Source organism: Eleutherodactylus coqui, chromosome 3 (genome assembly GCF_035609145.1).
Source record: "Eleutherodactylus coqui strain aEleCoq1 chromosome 3, aEleCoq1.hap1, whole genome shotgun sequence".
NCBI classification, from domain to species: domain Eukaryota; kingdom Metazoa; phylum Chordata; class Amphibia; order Anura; family Eleutherodactylidae; genus Eleutherodactylus; species Eleutherodactylus coqui.
The window spans coordinates 278793657-278816257 of NC_089839.1; the positions used below are offsets into that span (position 1 = coordinate 278793657).

Here is a 22601-nt window from a genome sequence, read left to right on the forward strand (position 1 = left end):
TACAAACATATGCCTGTGGATTGAGAAGGGAGTTTCATGCTCTGAAACTAGAGATGAGCGAGCATACTCGCTAAGGACAATTGCTCGATCGAGCATTGTCCTTAGCGAGTATCTCCCTGCTCGGAAGAAAAGGTTCGGCTGCCAGCTCAGGTGACAGGTGAGTTGCGGCAGTCAGCAGGGGGTGCGGAGGGGGGGAGAGAGGGAGAGAGAGATCTCCCCTCCATTCCTGCCCGCTCTCCCCCACAGCTCCCCGCCCGCCGCCGGCAGCCGAATTTTTGCTCCCGAGCGGGCAGGTACTCGCTAAGGACAATGCTCGCTCAAGTAATTGCCCCTAGCGAGTATGCTCGCTCATCTCTATCTGAAACACATCTCTGATGTTTCAACATGTAGACAGATAATATATAATTGGTAAAGACTCTTCGGATCTCTTTTGTGGGGCACATCCTGTATTTTGGTTTTTCTGGACTCGGGGAGAAGTCTTAGTAAGTGCAGACTGAGTTCTTATAGAGACATCTATGCCATGTCCTAATGGGTTATTTGCTACTGAACAGGCAATATCAGGGTATCTGTGGCATGTTATACAACAGTTTTAGAGGTTTTGGTGAACTTTCATTTCAGTTCGAACTGATTTGGACCGAACAGAACTTTTTGCAAAACTTTGGGGAACCAGCTGAACCAAACTTTTCAAAAACTCACTCCTCACTAGAAATAATTAAGGCGTTACGTCTTTGGCATAAGCAAACTGTTATGGGAACCTCTGGGGCTTTCAAGAACTTTGGAACAAATACTAATAATAATGCCGAAAATGTGCCTGATGCTTTACATATATGATACTTTGTGTTGAAATTGCTTTTTTGCTGGGAGGCAAGCAGGTTGGACCTGTTTTTCCTTATTGAATTTGGGCAGTATGAAATTAGATCAGTTGTCATGGTAATTAGTAGAGATGAGCGAGCGTGCTCGGTAAGGAAAGATACTCGAGCGAGTATCGTCCTTACCGAGTACCTGCCTGCTCGCCCGCAAAGATTCGGGTGCCGGCGTGGGTGAGCGCTGTGTTGCAGGAGGGAGCGGGGGTGGAGAGAGAGAAATCTCCCTCCCGTTCCACCCCGCTCTCCCACCGGCACCTGAATCTTTGCAGGTGAGCAGGCAGGTACTTGGTAAGGACGATACTCGCTCAAGTATCTGTCCTTACCGAGTACGCTCGCTCATCTCTAGTGATTAGAGTTAGTGTTAAGGTACCTTGGCATTTATTGCCCAAATAATCGCTGGAAACAGTGATTTCAGGCAATAGTCGCTCCGTGTACACGCAGCCACCGACAGAGTATTGAGTGAGAATTCGCTCACCTGTGGGATGTGGATCAGAAATTGTATATTTTCTCCTTAGGGAGAGCACCTAGAAGGTGAGTGAGGAAACTTAAAAGGCCATTCATGCTCCTCTGGGTAATATGCAAATAAGGGAGGTGTTGTTCTATCTCCCTTATTCACCTGTAGGAGTCACTTGGTCTTTAGCTCTCACTGTCGGCCTATATCAACAGCTAGTCGTTCATCTACCAATGACTGCCAGTTTGCAATTAATGGAGGTGGGCGGCTGAAGCGATCTCTACCCTTCTCTGTCTCCATTCTCTGAATCACCGGCTTCATTCTGAACAAGTCAATGCTGCAGAGCTGTACTTCCGGTGAGGAAGGAGTTGGGAAACTATGACCAGAATGCATCTTACTCTAGTAGATATTTCACGAACCAGAAGCTGCTTATTAACGTTTTGCGGAGCATTCATATGGTTGATATACCCCGAAAATTGTATATATCATATGCATCTTATATACACTGTCCATGGTTCGTTCTTCACACTGTCGATTTCCAGACACAAAAAGGCAGAAAAACAACAAAGTACAAGAGCAAGCTGTGTAAGCTTTAACAAGATGGGAAGTGTTGCTTTCTAAAGTCTTGTGGTTATTTAGCCTCAGCACTTCTAAGGTGTAATATCTGCCTCAGTCCTAGCATCCAGCCGTGAGAGCTCGCACGTCTTACAGTTTCCAACGAAGACAGATCTCAGAATACGAGCTCCCATATTGTACATCTGTCTCCGGCTTACTTGTGACTATAACATCAGCACTTTATTTGCATGTGTGATTAATTACTCCTTAGATGTGTTAAAATGCACCAAAAACAATGTGCCTTCAAATTTTAATGATGCTTTTCCGTTTACCCCATTTTAATTTGTATTGAACCATACTGCATTTTATTATGTTCTCGTTACACCTGCAGAATATAAAAGCTATTTTAGTCTGGAGATACTCGTTATGTGTAATCTCATGGCCCTCATCTCAGGATATCTTGAGCCAAAAGGGAAGTCAAGGAGGGAAACATCTGTACCTCAGTTGGGGGGGTCCAATCAGAAAATTTAAGCCACGTTTGTTTTTGTAGGCAATGTTTTGTCAAGGCTCTGCTGACTCTGATGGGGATTAGGCATGTGATGCACTTGTCAATGTATGTGCGGCGGCATTCGGCGTTGCATGCCAAGGGAAAAATAGCTCAATTCTGTTATAGGGCCGATAAGCCATCTGGGCTGTCCATCATCTCAGTGGCCTGTTTTACCATGCTTCCCCAAAAATAAGACCTACTCAAAAAATAAGCCCTACCCTGATTTTTTGGGATTTTTGGGGAGGCTTGAAATATAAGCCCTACCCCCCAAAAAAGCCCTAGCTGCATTTTTTTTTCAAAGCAATATATTACCTAGTAGGCTCAATCTGCATCCCTCCCGCTGCTCTGGTAGATTTTCTGCAGTCATTAGCTGCCAACATAAGATCACTTCATGGTTACAGGATTACGGGTTAAGCAATGGCTCTGATTGATTCTTGTGCAATGCTTAGCCAGTCAATACAGTGCTGGATGAACCAACACGATGGCTGTGATTGGTTCATCCAGTGCTGCATTGATTGGCTAAGCAGCGCTCAAGAACCAATCATATTCATCGGGTTGTGGAGGTAGGATTTATGAATTGGCCAATCAATGCCGCAGCTCAGCCAATTCATAAATCCCACCTCCATATCACAATGATTGTAATTAGTTTTGAGCGCTGCTCAGCATTGAATGGCTGAGCAGCACTTGAGAACCAATCAGAGCCATTGCTTCTTGGAGGCGGGATTTATGAATCCTGTAACCAGGAAGTAATCTTCTGTGCGTAACCTAGGACTGCAGGAAGCCTGCCAGAGCTCCGGAGAACAGCAGGAGGGAAGCAGAACGAGCCTGCTAGGCAAGTATAATAAGACATCCCCCGAAAATAAGACCTAGTGCTTCTTAATATACTCCTTACACTGGCATACAAGAAAACTCCACAAGGTTGGAAATCCTGGCCTGTCTACCGTGTTTCCCTGAAAATAAGACCTAACCTTGAATTGAATGGCTGTGATTGGTTTATTGAGTGCTGCATTGATTGGCTGAGCTGTGGCTCTCGAGAACCAATCAGAGCAATTGCTTGCTGGAGGCAGGGTTTAGAAACTCTGTTACCAGCAAGTGATCTTCTGTCGGTGGCTGAAAACTGTAAGCAAGCCTGTGGGAAGGACCCGGACAGCACCTGCTAGGTAAGTATAATAAGATATCCCCTGAAAATAAGACCCTGTGTCTCTTTTGGGGCAAAAATTAACATAAGACAGGGTCTTATTTTTGGGGAAACACAGTAGGTATTTATTCTGATTCATTTTTGCAGAGCATGCTGGTAATACAATTCATATACTGGTCCTGCCTAGTGGTCAGATGTGTTTCACCTTTGTGCTTCTAAGTGCTTCTTTCAGGGCCTTCCTTTTTGGACTTGACTACAACTAGCTGCTTCTCTCTTTGACTTTTGTTCTCTCAACCTCCATGGCTTGTTTTTCATCTACTTTGTCCTGCTCTGTCTTTATATTACATTTAGGGACATACAGAATAATCAATTTAGGCTCCAAATGTGGGGTTACCCTTTTTGGGGTGCGTGCTTCGCTTTACTGGAAGGTCCAGTCAGGGCAGATCAGGGAAACATCCTAGGCCTCACTTCCATTTCTACCACCCACAGCTGTCTTATCTCAGGCATCTAGCAATACAGAAACTTCCTGTGTTCTGCACATCATTCGTCCTGTCTCCTGTTACTGAATTTATTGGTCAGTTTCTTCAACAAGACTAGACAGACATGACATGTTTGCAACAGTGTTTATGACCAAAGTTAATAGACACCACCTATCTAAAAAGGCAGTGTTAATGCAGCAGAAATTCAGTCCTAAGCTCTCGCTCATGACCTGAATGTTGGGGGTCCAATCTCTGCGTGGTTCAGGTAGCTGACTCAACGTTGACTCAACCTTCCATCTTTCTGAAGTCGGTAAAATGGGGTAAAGATAACTGGGGAAGGCAATGACAAACCACCCTGCAAAAGCAGTCTTCCAAGAAAACGTCACAATGTGACATCACCCTAGGAGTCAGTCATGACTCGGTGCTTGCACCAGGCGACTTTACCTTTACCTATCTCCTAGGGTAATGTCACATCGTGATGTTTTCTTGGCAGACTGTTTTTGCAGGGTGGTTTGCAATTGCCTTGCCCAGTCATCTTTACCAGACTCCCAGGCTGTTTTCTCACTCAGATGTTTTAGTATCTCTCATAGACTCTCTTTTTACAGGAAATACACCCTCTGATGAGTCAGAGGAAAGAGAGAGAGAACCAAAAGTGCTGACGTTCCCCGAATACATCAACAGTCTTCTTGATACTGGCACCAGACGACTGATTCAAGGTTTACGCATGGAGTGTCAAAATCGTGGACGATGCTCCTCTTATTGCCAGCTGTGCCATGTTACTTCTAGCCCAGATTCTCCAGCTGAACCAGTGCTTCTAGAAGTCACAAAGGCAGTCCCAATATATGAACTCGTCACAAACAATGTAACACAACAGGTAAGGTTCTTTAATGTGAACATTATATATGGTTCTCACAGGAAAACAGTGTTGGTAATGCAAAGAAAAGTTAAAAATAAATATAAAAATTATAATTGGGATACCATGTTTTAGCGACATTAAAGCGGGCATCTCGCGAAATTCTCTATATTTTATCTGCTAATGTATCAGCAAACACAGACTATTCATGACACGCGGCTGATGATAAGACGTTGATTGATCTTCAGGGCAGCAAGGAACATCTGAAATTCCTTCTGACCCTGTAAATCATAGTTAGTATACTCCCATTGCTAATCAGTCTGTTTCTAATGGTAACATCATTTAATAAAATTTATGTGACTCCCTTAAATATTCTCCTTTTGGCTCTAGATGAAGATAAGAATTAAAGCCCCATCTATACTCAACGATTATCGCTCAAAATTCATTCAAACGATGGCCTTTGAGCGATAATTGTTGAGTGTAAACGCTTCTATCTTTCACTCTTCAACTGAACAATGATTTTTAGGTGAGTTTAAAATCCATTGTTCAGCCGGAAAGAGGTAGCAGGGACCACACACTGTGTTCTCCATGGGAGCAGCTGATTTCATCGTATTTAGCTGACAGCCCATGCGAAGAAAATGCAGCTGAGTGCAAAGTCCAGACCACATGCTAAACTGCTAATGGACATTTGAAAGATTGACCTTCTTGAATTACCTGTGTATTCTCATTGATAAGAAATAAGAAGTGGTTTGATTGTGATCTAAGTCATAATTATAGACTTCTATGGGAGAACATACACACATCGGTCTGAAGAGAGATTTTCAGTCTATGCACGATATTCATCAGAGTACAGTGCACGAATAAAGGAGCAGGTGGGTATTAAAAATACATCCTCCAGCTCCCCGTCAGTTCCCCAAACAGCACCATAACTTAGTTTATGAGGCTGTTTCAAAGTGACAAGTTCTGTTTAACAATCGGGCGAAAAGATTCGGGGGGCTCCGGGGGTGAGCGAAGGGTTGTAGAGGGGAGTGGGGGGGGGGGAGAGAGAGAGCTTCCCCCTGTTCCCCACTGCTACTCCCCGCTCCACCACGCCGCCCCCCGCCCCCCAGCTCCCCCCCCCCTGAATCTTTTCACCTGAGTAGGCAGTTACTCGATAAAAGCGATGCTCAATCGAGTAATTGCCCTAAACGAGTACGTTCGCTCATCTCTAATCACCATTAAAAAGTTTCAGAACACGTCAATTTTTCCAGTTATTTTTCCTATTTACACAGTTCAAGTTTAACAAATGACATAAAATGTCTGAAAGGTTCAAAAACAATTTTAAAACCAAAATATTGTGAAATTTTAACCTGAAACACAACAACAGTCTGAATTTATGTTTTTTAAAGGCTTATTCACATGAGCGTATATTGGCCGCCGTTTTCACAGTCGGCCGATATACGCTACCATCTGATGCATTGAATTCCAATGCATCAGATCACACAAGCATATTTCCACGGCATAAAAGCCCCCGGACGGTCAATATAGCAACGGGCCATTTTAGGCCGGGCAGCAAAGATAGTCCTGGAACTATCTTTTTGCCCGGAATACGTTGGCCGCTGCATAGACTCCTATGGGAGCTAATGACAGTGGCCGGAGAAGGGAGGTAGGAGGGAGTTTAGCAGCATGACTGCTAAACTCCCTCCCCCTTCTCTGCCCTTCTCTCCTCCCCTCCGGGCTGTTTGCAATGGGAGGGGAGGAAAGAGGAGGTGATCCGGCGAAGGGGAGGGAAAGGGCATTGCAGCCTCGGTATATATGCGCCGGGCCTGGGCTGTCCGAAGGGGTGCATAAATGTTAGATTTGTGCGCCCATTCATGTGTTTTTACAGCACCGATGGGCGCATATAAAAACCCCTACGGCCGTATGTAAGAGCTCTAATCAAAAGGGTTTTTCAGGGAACACATCAAATTAAGGTTTGAAATTGGAAGCAAACTATTCCTACTGGTATCTCAGCGTTTGTAGATTACTTTCAAACCATTTGATTCTATGTAACCAGTATTTGAAAAGACTGCATTGCAACACTCTTTAGGGCAGGATTTGGACAGTTTTGCTCTTCAGAACAGAGCACATTGCTATCAAAATGGCAAGAAAAAGGTAATTAACCAAAGCAGACAGACAGACAGACAATTATAACCCTAAGAAGTATAGATTTGTCCAACAGAGAAATTGCCAAGAAGCCAAGGTGGCAGTCAGTACCGTTTACTATACCATCAAAAGGCATTTGGAAACTGGAGGAAATTCTGACAGGAGAGGTCTGGAAGAAGAAAGGGCACTACAGAATCAGATGACATGTATTGTGAATCAACAGTTTGTTTGATCGGTGCCTCACAGCTCAAAATCTTCAAGCTCAGCTTAATGCACTAAAAATATAAGCAAGTTCCTATTTCAACTGTAAAGAGAAAACTTCTATCTGCAGGTTTGACAGGTAGAGCTTCAGTAAGAAAGCCACTGCTAAGATTGCAAAGTAGAAACAAAGACTTGCCTGGGACAAGCAACACCTCCAGCAGACTACTGAAAAGTGGAAAAAGGTCTTATGGACTGATGAACCAAAATTTGAGATCTTCTGTACATAATTTTTGTACACTGTCAAGTGGATGAGAAGATGGTTCCTGAGTGTGTGACACCAACTGCTAGACATGAAGGAGGAAGCGTGATGGTCTGTTTTTTTTTTTTGTTTTTTTTTTTTGCTGGATCCAATGTGGGCTATTTTCACAGGGTGACTGGCACACTGGACAAAAAGGACTACCACAGCATTTTTATATGCCATACAATACCCTCTGGTGTACGCCTATTTGGTCAGGGGGTCATATTACAGCAAGACAATGATATAAGACATACCTTTAGGTTATATCAGAATTACTTGCAAAGACAAGAAGAAGCTGGTAGGCTTCAAAGAACATAATGGCCTGCACAGTCTCCAGACCTAAACCCCACTGAGCTTGTTTAGGATGAACTGAACAGTAGGATGAAAGTAAAGCAATCTGCTAGTGCAGCACATTTGTGGGAACCTTTGCAACAATGCTGGGAAATAATTTTTGAACAATATCTGACTGCAATTGTAGAAAAAATGTCCTGATTGTATCAAAAATCCAGATTTAATTTGATGAATCAAAGTCAATCTATTATCTTTAGTCATCTTAACTTGTTTATTTGTTCTATGCTTCCATTTAAAATATTAAATTGTGTAAATATCAATAAAAACTGGAAAAATTGACCAGTATTGTATAGATCGATAGATAGATATGAGATAGATAGATAGATAGATAGATAGATAGATAGATAGATAGATAGATAGATAGATAGATAGGAGATAGAGAGATAGATATGAGATTGACAGATAGATAGATAGATAGATAGATAGATAGATAGATAGATAGATAGATAGATAGATAGATATGAGATAGATAGATGGATAGATAGTTATGAGATAGATAGATAGAGGGATAGATAGATAGATGGATAGATAGTTATGAGATAGGTAGATAGATAGATAGATAGATAGATAGATAGATAGATAGATAGATAGATAGATAGATAGATAGATAGATAGATATGAGAGATGGATAGATAGATGTGAGATAGATAGATAGATATGAGAGATGGATAGATAGATGTGAGATAGATAGATAGATATGACAGAGATAGATAGATAGATATTATAGAGATAGATAGATAGATAGATAGATAGATAGATAGATAGATAAATAGATAGATATGAGAGATGGATAGATAGATATGAGATGGATATGAGATAGATAGATAGATATGAGATAGATAGATAGACAGATAGATATGGGATAGATATGAGATAGACAGCTAGATAGATAGATAGATAGATATTAGATAGATAGATAGATAGATAGATAGATATGAGATAGATAGATGGATAGATAGTTATGAGATAGATAGATAGATAGATAGATAGATAGAGGGATAGATAGATAGATGGATAGATAGTTATGAGATAGGTAGATAGATAGATAGATAGATATGATAGATGGATAGATAGATAGATAGATATGACAGAGATAGATAGATAGATATTATAGAGATAGATAGATAGATAGATAAATAGATAGATATGAGAGATGGATAGATAGATATGAGATGGATATGAGATAGATAGATAGATAGATATGAGATAGATAGATATTAGATAGATAGATAGACAGCTAGATATGGGATAGATATGAGATAGACAGCTAGATAGATAGATAGATAGATATTAGATAGATAGATAGATAGATAGATAGATAGATAGATAGATAGATAGATAGATAGATAGATAGATAGATATTAGGTAGATAGAGCTTTCTATCACAAGTCTGACACGAGTAGAGACATAAGATTGGCATGAAAAAAAAGTCCAGACAGCAGCATTTAATTCTCAGTTCTGAATCTTTTTCCTGGATGCCACTTATTCTTGACCTTATTAAAACTAGAATATACTGAATGTTTAATTTCTCCAAACCCACTTCTTATCTATAATAAAGAATAATGTATGCCCCGTGCACACAGAGTTCAGCTCAATGCTTTTATGCAAGCACAAGATTTCTTGGTATTGTATGCTTACATTGCACAGCAGGGTTTGTATTATCAAATCTGTAAACTCATTTACTGCCCTTAACGTCTTTAAAACAGGCATCCTTGTTTGAACTGGTAATAAATGAAAAAATAGAGCATCATGGCTTGAATAGCGGGACTGATGTCGCAGACTGTCTTATGGCCTTATTAACTCATATTCATGTATGGTAATTTATTATTATGGTATAATTTCTTGGTTAATGCGTACCAAGGAAATGATACAAAAGCGTTACTGAGTCGGAGAGGCCACGTCTATAGAAAACAACACTACTGTATTGGCCAGCTTATCCAAGAACCTTAAAGGCAAATTGTGACTGTCATTAAGAGGGGTACCCACTGTAAATCACGGGCGTATGCGCAACTACGTCCGCTGTTAAGGAGTGTAGTTGTGCATGAGCCAGGATTTTTTTTTGTTTTTTTTCCAAGCCATTTAAGCCATTTGTGTCATAGCGCGCAAGTTTAAAAAAAAAAAAAAAAAGCGGGAAGTCCTATTTTTTTCTCACCTTTACTATTAACGAGCAAAAATACCGTTGATGAAAATGGGACCATTGAAATCAAGTAATTTCACACGTCGTTCGCGATTTTGCCGCAAGAAATTCTCAGCAAAATCGCATTCTTGTTCTTGCCATTTTTGAGCATCAGCGATGCTTTTTTTTGGAATGATCTCCCATTGCATCGCTGCCACCAGCCTTAAAATCGGACAAGAAAATTGCGCATTTTTTTAACGCGAAAGTCAATAGGACTTTCTAATATTAAATTTGTTAAAAAATTACGGGAAAATTGCATGAAAGAAACGCACAAGAAAAAGCAGCGCTGATGCTCAAAAATCGTGATTTTCTTGCAGCGATAACGCGATCGCCAGTGTGAAGGAACCCTAAGAGAGTAAAATCCATGGTGAATCTGCACCAAAATTCACGTCTCACAATAATATGTGAAGCTTTTAAATCCACAAAAAAAAAAAATCACAGACACATCAACATTTTTTATGGACAGTGCAAAAAAAAAGTCCCCTACTTTTATGGACTGTCCAGGAATTTCTGGACAGTTAGCTACCTTGACCTGTAGCTCAATTTTATGGAGGATTCTGTGCTCAGTTGTCTGTCTGTCTTTCTGTTACTGGAGGATTCTGTGTTCAGCTGTCTGTCTGTCTTTCTGTTACTGGAGGATTCTGTGCTCAGCTGTCTGTCTGTCTTTCTGTTACTGGAGGATTCTGTGTTCAGCTGTCTGTCTGTCTTTCTGTTACTGGAGGATTCTGTGCTCAGTTGTCTGTCTGTCTTTCTGTTACTGGAGGATTCTGTGCTCAGCTGTCTGTCTGTCTTTCTGTTACTGGAGGATTCTGTGCTCAGCTGTCTGTCTGTCTCTCAGTTGCTGCAGGAAGCGGTGCTCAGCTCACTTTGGTGCTCGGGCCGTGGTGATGTGATCGAAGACTGGTGTCGCTGTGACTCCACAGCATTTGGTGTGGACGGACTTCCAACGTGTGCCCCTCTGCCACAACCAGTGTAAGACTCAAAGTTCTAGACTTTCCTCTATATTTCTGGTTACAGTGTATCACTTGCTGTTCTGTTATGCATGTATTATGTATGATTGCTACATATTTTCCTCCTTCTCTCATGAGTTTCATAGATAAAGCTTCAAGAAGGAAGGAAGATTGGCAGTAGAAAAAAAACACGCAGTCCATGTAGTGTAAACTTATATTATTTTACTATTAGGATAGCTATATGCTTATCCCAGGCATGCTTATATTCACTTACTCTTGATTTGCTACCACATCTCCTGAAAGCTTATTCTAGGCTTCTAGTACTCTTTCAGAAAAATAGTTTTTTCTGACATTGCTTCTGATCTCTCTAACTAATTTCAGATTCTTTTCTTGATATTCTCATTGTATGTCTAGTAAAAACTTGCTAATGTGCTCAGACGCTAGGTCATTGTATGTCTGATGTAACATATATAAATATCTCCATCATGCCTCTTCTCCCTTCTTCACTCTTCTAATATACATAAAGGTATCCATCGTATCCCCTCTCTCTTTTTCCCTCCTGTAACATGTATAAAGGTTTCCATTATGCCCCTCTCCCTTCTTCACTCTTATAACATACATAAAGGTTTCCATCATGTCCCCCCTTTCCCTTCTTTCCTCCTGTAACATATATAAAGGTTTCCATCATGTCCCCCCTCTCTTTTCTCTTCTCCTGTAACATATATAAAGGTTTCCATCATGCCCGCCCTCTCCCTTCTCTCCTCCTGTAACATATATAAAGGTTTCCATCATGTCCTCCTCTCCCTTCTCTCCTCCTGTAACATATATAAAGGTTTCCATCATGTCCTCCTCTCCCTTCTCTTCTCCTGTAACATATATAAAGGTTTCCATCATGTCCTCCTCTCCCTTCTCCTCTCTTGTAACATATATAAAGGTTTCCATCTTGTCCTCCTCTCCCTTCTCTCCTCCTCCAACATATATAACAGTTTCCATCATATCCCCCCTCTCTCTTCTCTCCTCCTGTAATATCATATATAAAGGCTTCCATCATGTCCCCCCTCTCCCTTATCTCGACCTGTAACATGTATAAACGTTTCCATCATGCCCCCTCTTCATTTTTTCACTCTTGTAACATATATAACGGTTTCCATCATGTCCCCCCTCTCCCTTCTCTCCTCCTGTAACATGTGTAAAGGTTTCCATCATGTCCTCCTCTCCATTCTCTCCTCCTGTAATATCATATATAAAGGCTTCCATCATGTCCCCCCTCTCCCTTATCTCGACCTGTAACATGTATAAACGTTTCCATCATGCTCCCTCTTCATTTTTCACTCTTGTAACATATATAAAGGTTTCCATCATGTCCCCCCTCTCCCTTCTCTCCTCCTGTAATATGTGTAAAGGTTTCCATCATGTCCTCCTTTCCCTTTTCTTCTCCTGTAACATATATAACGGTTTCCATCATGTCCCCCCTCTCCCTTCTCTCCTCCTGTAATATGTGTAAAGGTTTCCATCATGTCCTCCTTTCCCTTTTCTTCTCCTGTAACATATATAAAAGTTTCCATTATGTCCCCCTCTGCCTTCTTCCCTTCTGTAATATATAAAAAGCTTTCCATCATATCCTTTTCTCCCTTCTCTCCTCCTGTAACACATATAAAGGTTTCCATCATATCCTCTTCTTCCTTTTTCCTTCTTGTAACATATATAAAGGTTTTTCATCATGCCCCCTCTCTTTTCCCTCCTCCTGCAACACTTATAAAGGTTTCCACCATGTCCCACTCTTCCTTCTCTTCTCCTGTAACCTGTATAAAGGTTTCTTTTATGGCCCCCCTCCTTTTTCACATTTGTAACACATATAAAGGTTTCCATCATGTCCTCCTCTTCCCTTTTCCCTTCTGTAACATATGTAAAGGTTTCCATCATGTCCCCCATCTCTTTTCTCTCCTCCTATAACAGGTATAAACGTTTCCATCATGTTCTCCTCTTGCTTCTCTCCTTCTCTAACATATACAAAGGTTTCCATCATATCCCCTCTATATCTTCTTCTCTCCTGTAAATGTATAAAGGTTTCCATTATTTCCCATCTCTCCTTTCTCTCCTCCTGTAACATATATAAAGGTTTCCATCATATACTCCTCTCCAGAGGTAGAACTTGAAGCTCCTGGGCCCTAATGCAAAACCTGTAACAGGGCCCCCAACTATAATGCTTTATTCATAGTACTGGGTTCCCTATATGAAGAAGAGAGGCCTTATGGGCCCCCTAAGGCTCCTGGGCCTGGGTGCAACCACATCCCCTGCATCCTCTATAGTTACGCCAGTGCTCCTCTCCATTCTTCCTACCTAGAAAACATATATAGAGGTTTCCATCATGTCCTCCTCTCCCCTCTTCCTCCTGTAGTATATATAGAGGGTTCCATCATGCCCCCTTCTCTTTTCCTGTAACATATATAATGGTTTCCATCATCTCCTCTTCTCATTCCTCTTCTCCTGCAATATATATACAGCTTTTCATCATGTCCCCTTCTCCCTTCTCTCCTTCTGTAACATATGTAAAGGTTTCCATCATGTCCCCCCTCTTCCTTCTCTCTCCCTGTAACATAACTAGAGGTTTCCATCATGTCCTTCTCTCCCTACTCTCCCCTGTAACATATATAAAGGTTTCCATCATGTCGCATCTCTCCTTTCTCTTCTTCTGTAACATATATAAAAGAATCCATCATGTCCCCCTCTCCATTCTCTCCTCCTGTAACATATATAAAGGTTTCCATCATGTCCCTCCTCTCCCTTCTCTCCCCCTGTAACATAAATCGAGGTATCCATCATGTCCTTCTCTCCCTACTCTCTCCTGTAACTTATATAAAGGTTTCCATCAAGTCACACTTTCCATTTTCTCCTCCTGTAACATATATAAAGGTTTCCATCATGTCCCCCTCTCTCTTCTCTCCTCCTGTTACATTAATAGAAGTTTCCATCATGTTCTCCTCTCTCATCTCTCCTCCTGTAATGCATATAAAGGTTTCCATCATGTTCCACTCTCCCTTCTCCCCTCTTGCAACACATATAAATGTTTCCATCATGTCCTTCCTCTTCCTTCTCTCCTCCTATAACACGTGTAAAGATTTCCATCATGTCCTCCTCTCCCTTCTCTCCTCCTGTAACATATATAAAGGTTTCCATCTTGTCCTCCTCTCCCTTCTCTCCTGCTGTAATATATATAAAGCTTTCCATCATGTTCTCCCCTCCCTTCTCTTTCCTGTAACATACATAAAGGTTTCCATCAAATCCTCTACTACCTTCTACCCTCCTGCAACATATATAAAGGTTTCCATCATGTCCCATCTCTCACTTCTCTTTTTCTGTAACATATATAAAGGTTTCCATCATGTCCCCCTCTCCCTTCTCTTTCCTGTAATATAAATAAAGGTTTCCATCATGTTCATCCTCTCCCTTTGCAGCATCCAATAAGTGGGCTATGGCCTAGGAGATGGCAGGATAGAGTTTGGGCCTTGTCACGGTGGCTCCACCATCTCCCACCCCGAGGGTAACCAGAGACAAGTTCCAGGGCCGAGGGCAGATTAACCCTTTGCCATCCAATTTTGGATTTAGGGTTTCCTCGGCAGCTTTCTCTTTCTGCCATTATACAATAGCGCCATCTGCTGGCTAGAGACAGTACTGCAGTATGTGACATGCCGGAGAGGCCCCGACAACAGAGAAGCCAGTAATCTATAGTAAGAATATCCTGACGGATGTCTTCTGACATCGGAGCTGTACACCCCATAATCAGAATGTCTTTGGACATCAGAGAGTGGATTGAAAAGGGTTAATAAACGGGAACCCACGTAGCGATTACCTGAGTCCTTTTAGTCACAGGTGATGCCACTATTTCTTCTGCAGCGGGGAATTCCTAGATGGTGGAGTAAAATCTTCTCTCGCACAGCTTCCGTGGGGGACTTCATGGTTGTCGGAATAAATCCACACACACACGGGTACTTTTTATGACATAGCCTCCGGAAACAGACGCGTTACTGGTCGTTTTACTCTACTTCAGCAACAAATACAGTTCAGCAGTTTCCTGGACAGGTGGTGTGACAGGGAGAACTCACAGGATGTCAGGAGAAACCACAGCCACAGTTATCTATAGGTCCTGGCCAGTACCACACTCTCCTATCTCTCCTAATTTCTACCAGCCCACACTCATGGTCAGGTTCACGCTGCTGAACTCCTGGGGATAGTAGTCCCCAATAGTCATTAGGCCATTCTCTCAGACTCTTTCATTCTGCACTAAACAGGTTAAAGTTACCAGTGTGGAATTCCTGAAGACCTCTCTGCTGCAGGTCCAGAACAGAATGCACCAATAGACAAAAAGATACATAACCCAGACAATTATCCCATTTAGTGCTGCAGCTAAGCAATGCACACCATTCTTGCAACACTTTCCCATCTCTCTTCCTGTCACATATATAAAGGTTTCCATCATGTCTTCCACTTCCTCTCTCCACCTGTTACATATATAAAGGTTTCCATCATGTCTCCTCTCCATTCTCTCCTCCTGCAACATATATAAAGGTTTCCATCATGTCCCCCTCTCCCTTCTCTCCACCTGTTACATATATAAAGGTTTCCATCATGTCCCCCTCTCCCTTCTCTCCACCTGTTACATATATAAAGGTTTCCATCATGTCTTCCTCTTCCTCTCTCCTCCTGTAACATATATAAAGGTTTCCATCATGTCCCCCTTTCCCATCTATCTTCCTGTCACATATATAAAGGTTTCCATCATGTCTTCCACTTCCTCTCTCCACCTGTTACATATATAAAGGTTTCCATCATGTCCCCCTTTCCCATCTATCTTCCTGTCACATATATAAAGGTTTCCATCATGTCTTCCACTTCCTCTCTCCACCTGTTACATATATAAAGGTTTCCATCATGTCTCCTCTCCCTTCTCTCCTCCTGTTACATATATAAAGGTTTCCATCATGTCTTCCTCTCTCCACCTGTTACATATATAAAGGTTTCAATCATGTCCTCCTCTCTCCCTTCTTCCCTCCTGTAACATATACAAAGGTTTCCATCATGTCTTCCTCTTCCTCTCTCCACCTGTTACATATATAAAGATTTCCATCATGTCTTTCTCTTCCTCTCTCCACCTGTTACATATATAAAGGTTTCCATCATGTCTCCTCTCCCTTCTCTCCTCCTGTAATATATATAAAGGTTTCCATCATGTCTTCCTCTTCCTCTCTCCTCCTGTAACATATATAAAGGTTTCCATCAAGTCCCCCTTTCTCATCTCTCTTCCTGTCACATATATAAAGGTTTCCATCATGTCCTCTTCTCTCTTCCCTCCGCCTGTAATATATATAAAGGTTTCCATCATGTCTTCCTCTCCTTTCTCTCCTCCTGCAACATATATAAATGTTTCCATCACGTCCCTTTTTCCCATCTCTCTTCCTGTCACATATAAAAAAGGTTTCCATCATGTCCCCTTCTCCCTTCTTTCCTCTAGGCTAGACAAATTAGCTTCTTTAATTTTTTCCTGATAAACTTTGTGTTTGAGAGTTTTAACCATTCTTAGAGTCGGTCTCCAACGAGATAAATGACTCTTTGAAAAATTTCCATTTTTTTTCCCAGAATCCAAATCAGACCATTTTTTTTGCAAATCTAGCATTATAGAACAAGAAGTCCCAATTGGCATTTCCCTCCATGAGCCAGAGCTAAATCTGGTGGGATTGGTCTTTAACTATTGTTTTGAATGGCCGCATGTAATACTCTGTTTCCCCTGTAGAGGTACTGCAGTAAAATGTACTACTTACAGCAACTTAACTTAGCAAGAATATCAGCTTTCTTGGGATCTCACGATGAGACATTCCCTTTAAATTTTGAGAACAAATTCTTCCATATTTATTGCTGTCTGCTGTGCCCTTCTTTTCCTTCCACCATCACTTTTCACAGTTCACTGTCATTCTTAGTGCCTGCTGCTCCGAGGACTGGCAAGTCACATTTCTCGTCTCCCTAACAGGATATTGTTTGTAGCTGTCTCATCTTTTATAGGATGCAATAAAATATATTTTATTGATAATTATGTTTCCACAGTTCCCAGTCTCATGTTCTGTTTCACACATCTCTGAGCTTTGTGGGATATGAGTAATAATTTTCTTTTTATTAAGTTATGGATCGCAGCTTGCTAAACCAATTTTGTAAGCCGTGTGCAGCACATCTCCCCTCTGTATGTTTCATGTGCTATAAAGCACTCTCTGCTCTGTAATCTGATCTATAGGGTTGTGGCACTGATTCATAAAATCAATTCATTGGCCATTATTGCAAGTCAATAAAAAAATAGAAGTCAATGGAGTCTTCAATAATCTGATTGGAATTGTAGGCAATCTATTTTTTTTTGTTATGGCAGAGCATGTTGAGACTTCTGGTTCATTCAAATATAGGCTGTGTAATGAATGTGTGCACTGACATTTAGGCTCCATTCACATGGGCGAGTTTAAAAGAGGTGTCTAGTTGTAAACTAGCCTAGAGTTAGGATAGGCAATCAACAGGAGATTGGCGATGGTCTGTCATCCAGAATTAGAGATGAGCGAGCATACTCGTCCGAGCTTGATACTCGTTCGAGTATTAGGGTGTTCGAGATGCTCGTTACTCGTGACGAGTACCACGCGGTGTTCGGGTTACTTTCACTTTCTTCCCTGAGAAATTTGCGCGCTTTTCTGGCCAATAGAAAGACAGGGAAGGCATTACAACTTCCCCCTGCGACGTTCAAGCCCTATACCACGCCCCTGCAGTGAGTGGCTGGCGAGATCAGGTGTCACCCGAGTATTAAAATCTGCCCCTCCCGCGGCTCGCCACAGATGCATTCTGACATTAGTTCAGGGAAAGTGGTATCTTGGTGGAGCTGCTATAGGGAGAGTGTTAGGAGTGATTTTAGGTTTCAAGAACCCCAACGGTCCTTCTTAAGGCCATAGAAATCGCAGATCGCACCTATGTGCGATCTGCGATTTCTGTTCTCTTCTCTATATGCGCTCAATGGGGCCGGCGGCAGCAGCGCCGACCCCATTGAGAACATATAGAAGACAAATCATTCTTCTCTGCCACTGCTGTAACAGCTGTGGCAGAGAAGAACGATGTTTGCCCATTGAATTCAACGGAGCCAGCAATACAGCAGGTTCCACTGAAAGCAATGGGCTGCCGGCGTGCGCAGGGTGAATTGTCGGGAAGGGCTTAAATATATAAGCCCTTCCCTGCAATTCATCCAGAAATGTATTACAATAAAAATATATACCGGCGTATAAGGCGACGGGGCGTATAAGACGACCCCCCAACTGTCACCTTATACGCCGGTAATACAGTGGAGCAAAGAATAAAAATCATTACTCACTTCTTCTGACGTTCTGCGGTGCTGCTGCAGGCTGTCGCTCCCTCCTGGTCCACGGCAGAGCATTGCTTTCTCTACAAAGGGCTTTAAATCCCCGCCTCCAGAAACACACGTGCCTTCAGCCAATCACAGCCAATGACAATGATGTCATTGAATGGCTGTGATTGGCTGAAGGCACGTGTGTTTCTGGAGGCTGGGATTTCAAGCCCTGCGTCCTAAAAAGCAATGCTCTGCCGGGGACCAGGAGGGAGCGACAGCCTGCAGGAGCACCGCAGAACGTCAGAAGAAGTGAGTAATGATTTTTATTCTTTGCTCCACTGTATTGCCGGCGTATAAGGTCACAGTTGGGGGGTTGTCTTATACGCCCCGTCGCCTTATACGCCGGTATATATTTTTATTGTAACACATTTCTGGATGAATTGCAGGGAAGGGCTTATATATTTAAGCCCTTCCCGACAATTCATCCTGCGATCGCCGGCAGCCCATTGCTTTCAGTGGAACCTGCTGTATTGCTGGCTCCATTGAATTCAATGGGCTAACATCGTTCTTCTCTGCCACAGCTGTTACAGCTATGGCAGAGGAGAACGATCTTTACGCTGACAGTGGGGGGGGGGCACTCTTGCCGCTATTGTGGCTTAATAGTGGGACCTGGGAACTTGAGATGCAGCCCAACATGTAGCCCCTCGCCTGCCCTATCCGTTGCTGTGTCGTTCCCATCACTTTCTTGAATTGCCCAGATTTTCACAAACGAAAACCTTAGCGAGCATCGGCGATATACAAAAATGTTCGGGTCGCCCATTGACTTCAATGGGGTTCGTTACTCGAAACGAACCCTCGAGCATTGCGAAAAGTTCGTCCCGAGTAACGAGCACCCGAGCATTTTGGTGCTCGCTCATCTCTATCCAGAATTCATGCAGATCAGCTGTTCACCAGGCTGCTGCACTCATGGGAACTTTGCCTGTAAAGGCTCTTTCATACGGGCTTTGCAATTTTTAGCCGCCTGAATCGCGGCCCAAAAATCGTATGAATGAGAGAAACCTGCGACCTAGTCGCGGCTAAATCTCCCATTTTCTTACCCATTTAGATGTCTGGGCTGCGGTGTACATATGCCAGAGCCTGGAATTCCATCAGCACTGCTAAATTCTCTCCCCCTCACTCCCCCCCTATTTGCCAGCTGATCGCGGCAATAAAAGCCCCGTAGAAGTCTATGGGAGCTGCCGGCAAAGGGAGTGTCAGGGACTTTAGCATGGCGACCCACTGCTAACCCCCCTCTCACCTCTTTCCCATTTTCTGACAGCTCTCATAGGCTCCCATAAAAGTCTATGGGAAATGGCTACATATTCCGGCAAAAGATAGGACAAGTCCTATCTAATCTGGATGCGTGTAAAAGCGGACAGTTGGAATTTTCACCATATCTGCTATCTCTTCCGACCGACCAATCTTTGCACGCCGGAAAATTGCCTATCTGAATGGATGCTTAGGAATCCAATGCTTCAGATGGTCAAGATTTTTGATTGGCAGCCGTGATGAAATGCTTGTGTGTAAGAGACTTAATACCAAGCCAGACCGCTATAGAAATCAGCTCAGTTAACAAGAACACTGACCCAGCAAGCAGTTGATCCGCAGGGGTCCCAGGTGATAGACACCTGCTAATCTTCTATTGATGACCTATCTTGCAGATAGGCCAGCAATAGTTAACAACTGGAAAACCCCTTTAATGTCCGAGTTCTATCCAACTGACAGAACTTGGACTTTTTGAAACAGTTTTCAAACATTATATTTAATGGGTCTGTAAAAAAATAGAGAATGCACTCACATGGCATATGTGTGCACTGTTTTTTTTTTCACACAACCATTAAATTCAAGGGGTTATTACTTAAATGACATCAGTTGGGGCACCTTCAGTTTTTTTTGGCACATGCAAAAAACCAATAACAGTTTGATGAGGCTCACAAGTTAAAAATGCAAAACCACATCAAAAAGTGATATAAAACACACATAGACATAGTGAAATCAGTTAGTTCTTTTTTTATGGAAATCGTATACGCCCGTGTGAATAAGGATTCACTCCTATGTGTACATTGTATATCTGGGAATGTTAAAGTAAAGTCCACAGTGTAAGGGCTTCGTTAGACGAACATATGCATAAATACATTCGCCCGTATGGAAAATATGTCTGTGCTGACAGATCGATCATATTTTTATTGTGATTGAAATGCCAGTTCACAAGCTTGCGTGTGACACCCTCCCCGTGGAATAGAATGGCAATTAAATGTCTAATTAGCGCCAGCTGTCGTCTTTTCCCTCCGTTGCATGCAGGGTAACTCCCTCCCCCTCCCTATTTTTGAGCTTCCATAGAAGCCCATGGCAGCATTCTGTGTAACACGGACAAAGACAGAGAAGGTCCTATCTTTTGGCAGACAAAGATTTTGCAAGGAAAATACATATTCATCTGACAAATCTTTTGAAATCGAAGGCATTGCTTTATCGCGATTTTCATATTCGGTAATGCCTCTGCAAGTACTTCATCTGAATCTGCCCTAAGGGCTTAAACAGATGGGCATATGCGCTACTACGCTCACTGCTACGAAGTGTAGTTACACATGAACCAAATTTTTTTTTTCCGGACCTTTCCAACTCCATGCTAGTGCGCGAGTTTGAAAAAAAGGCAGGGAGATACCGTGTTTCCCCTGAAAATAAGACACTCTCTTATATATATTTTTCCCCCAAAAAGGGCACAGGGTCTTATTTTCAGGGGGTGGTGAGCTTGGACTTACCTGGTCCGCAGCCTCCCGATGGTGTCCTGGTGTCCCGCGGCGGTGCGACATTCTCCTCATCTCACAGATGCCTTTTGCTGGCGATGGGGCTTTGAATCCCCCACCTCCAGCAGAAGCAAGCGCTGTGATTGGCTTATCGAGCGCTGGCAGCCAATCACAGCCGGCGCTCGATGAGCCAATCACAGCCATTCAGCGATGTCATCGGGACGCCGCGGAGCAAGTGAGTATTGATTATTTTTTTTGGGGGGGAGGGGGAGTGCACCCGAAATAGTTCCTATTTTTGGGGGCGGGCTTATATTTCAGGCCTCCCCCGAAAACCCGATAGGTCTTACTATCGGGGTAGGACCTATTTTCGGGGGAACACTGTAGGTCCTGCCCTATCTTTTCTCACATGTACTATTAACGCGCAAGAATACCGCTAGTGAAAACGAAACCATTGAATTCAATGATTTCGTTTCATCCCATTATAAAGCCATGGTTTTGATGGCTGTATAATGAGACAAAATTCCCCCCCATCTGTTTAGGCTTAGCACTGCCATATTGGGGGTTGCCGTCAATCACATGATTTCCTGGTCCAATAAAGGAAATGGCACTTCCACTTTCTCTGCAGCAGTCGAGTGCCAGACCTTTGAGTGGGGAAGACAACGGGGAGAAATGATGGTTGTCTACGTTGGCTCTGCCGTCTCTTACCGAGACACCCAAAATACGACCTGGACTGGCTGCGAGCAGGGTTAAAGTTAACCGTGCTAAGGATGTTAACAAATTACTGTTCCACATGATGCCAGTGCCTCTTTCAAGTAATGAGTCGCTTCAATCAAATAAACGAGTCCGCAGTCAAAAAGAAGGTTTAAACCGGAGGCACACAGTTCTTTACTTAATGTTTCAAACTTTGATTTTCCAAACATCACACAGCAACAGTCTTTGACATAATACCTTTGGAATGCTTGTTTCTTGTTTTACAATCCCAAAACACCCTAGCATTCGAACAGTGTTTCTTCCCCGGCATACAGTCATCACCAGTCTTAGTTGTCTGATGGAAAAAGTCCTTGGGAGAACACTTCGAACACCAGGAGCATAACACACATTGTTCTCTACTGTTTCTTACACCTTTTTCTTCTCTGACTCTCCGGTCCACTGGAAGAACATATCCCAAGACAAATTGGAATTTTCACAACCTGCACTTAGACTTCAGCATGAGAGACTCAGCCTACACGTCCTCCTTTACGACTACATTCTCTCAACCAGCTTCCTGCTCTAATTCCGTCCTCAACCTTTTTCCACCAACCAATCACACCACACGGAGCAGGTTAGAGAGAACAGACAGACAGACACCACCAAGTTTGGTGAAACCTACATGAGGCTATGACCCGACGTTGACCAAGATAGAGCCAATACACATAACAATACACAGGCTACTACACTTCACAGGAAAGACATAAGTACACCATAAA

At 42.6% G+C, this 22601-nt stretch overlaps 1 protein-coding gene across 2 annotated transcripts in view; it reads left to right on the top strand.

Annotated features, from left to right (window-relative positions):
* ASTN1 (astrotactin 1) overlaps positions 1–22601 on the top strand; it is a 516497-nt gene that overhangs the window by 479294 nt on the left and 14602 nt on the right. For both annotated transcript variants that reach the window (XM_066597485.1, XM_066597486.1), the window contains exons 17-18: positions 4642–4910; positions 10878–11011. In XM_066597485.1, coding sequence (XP_066453582.1) covers positions 4642–4910; positions 10878–11011 — 403 coding nt within the window. The remainder of the gene's footprint in view (positions 1–4641; positions 4911–10877; positions 11012–22601) is intronic.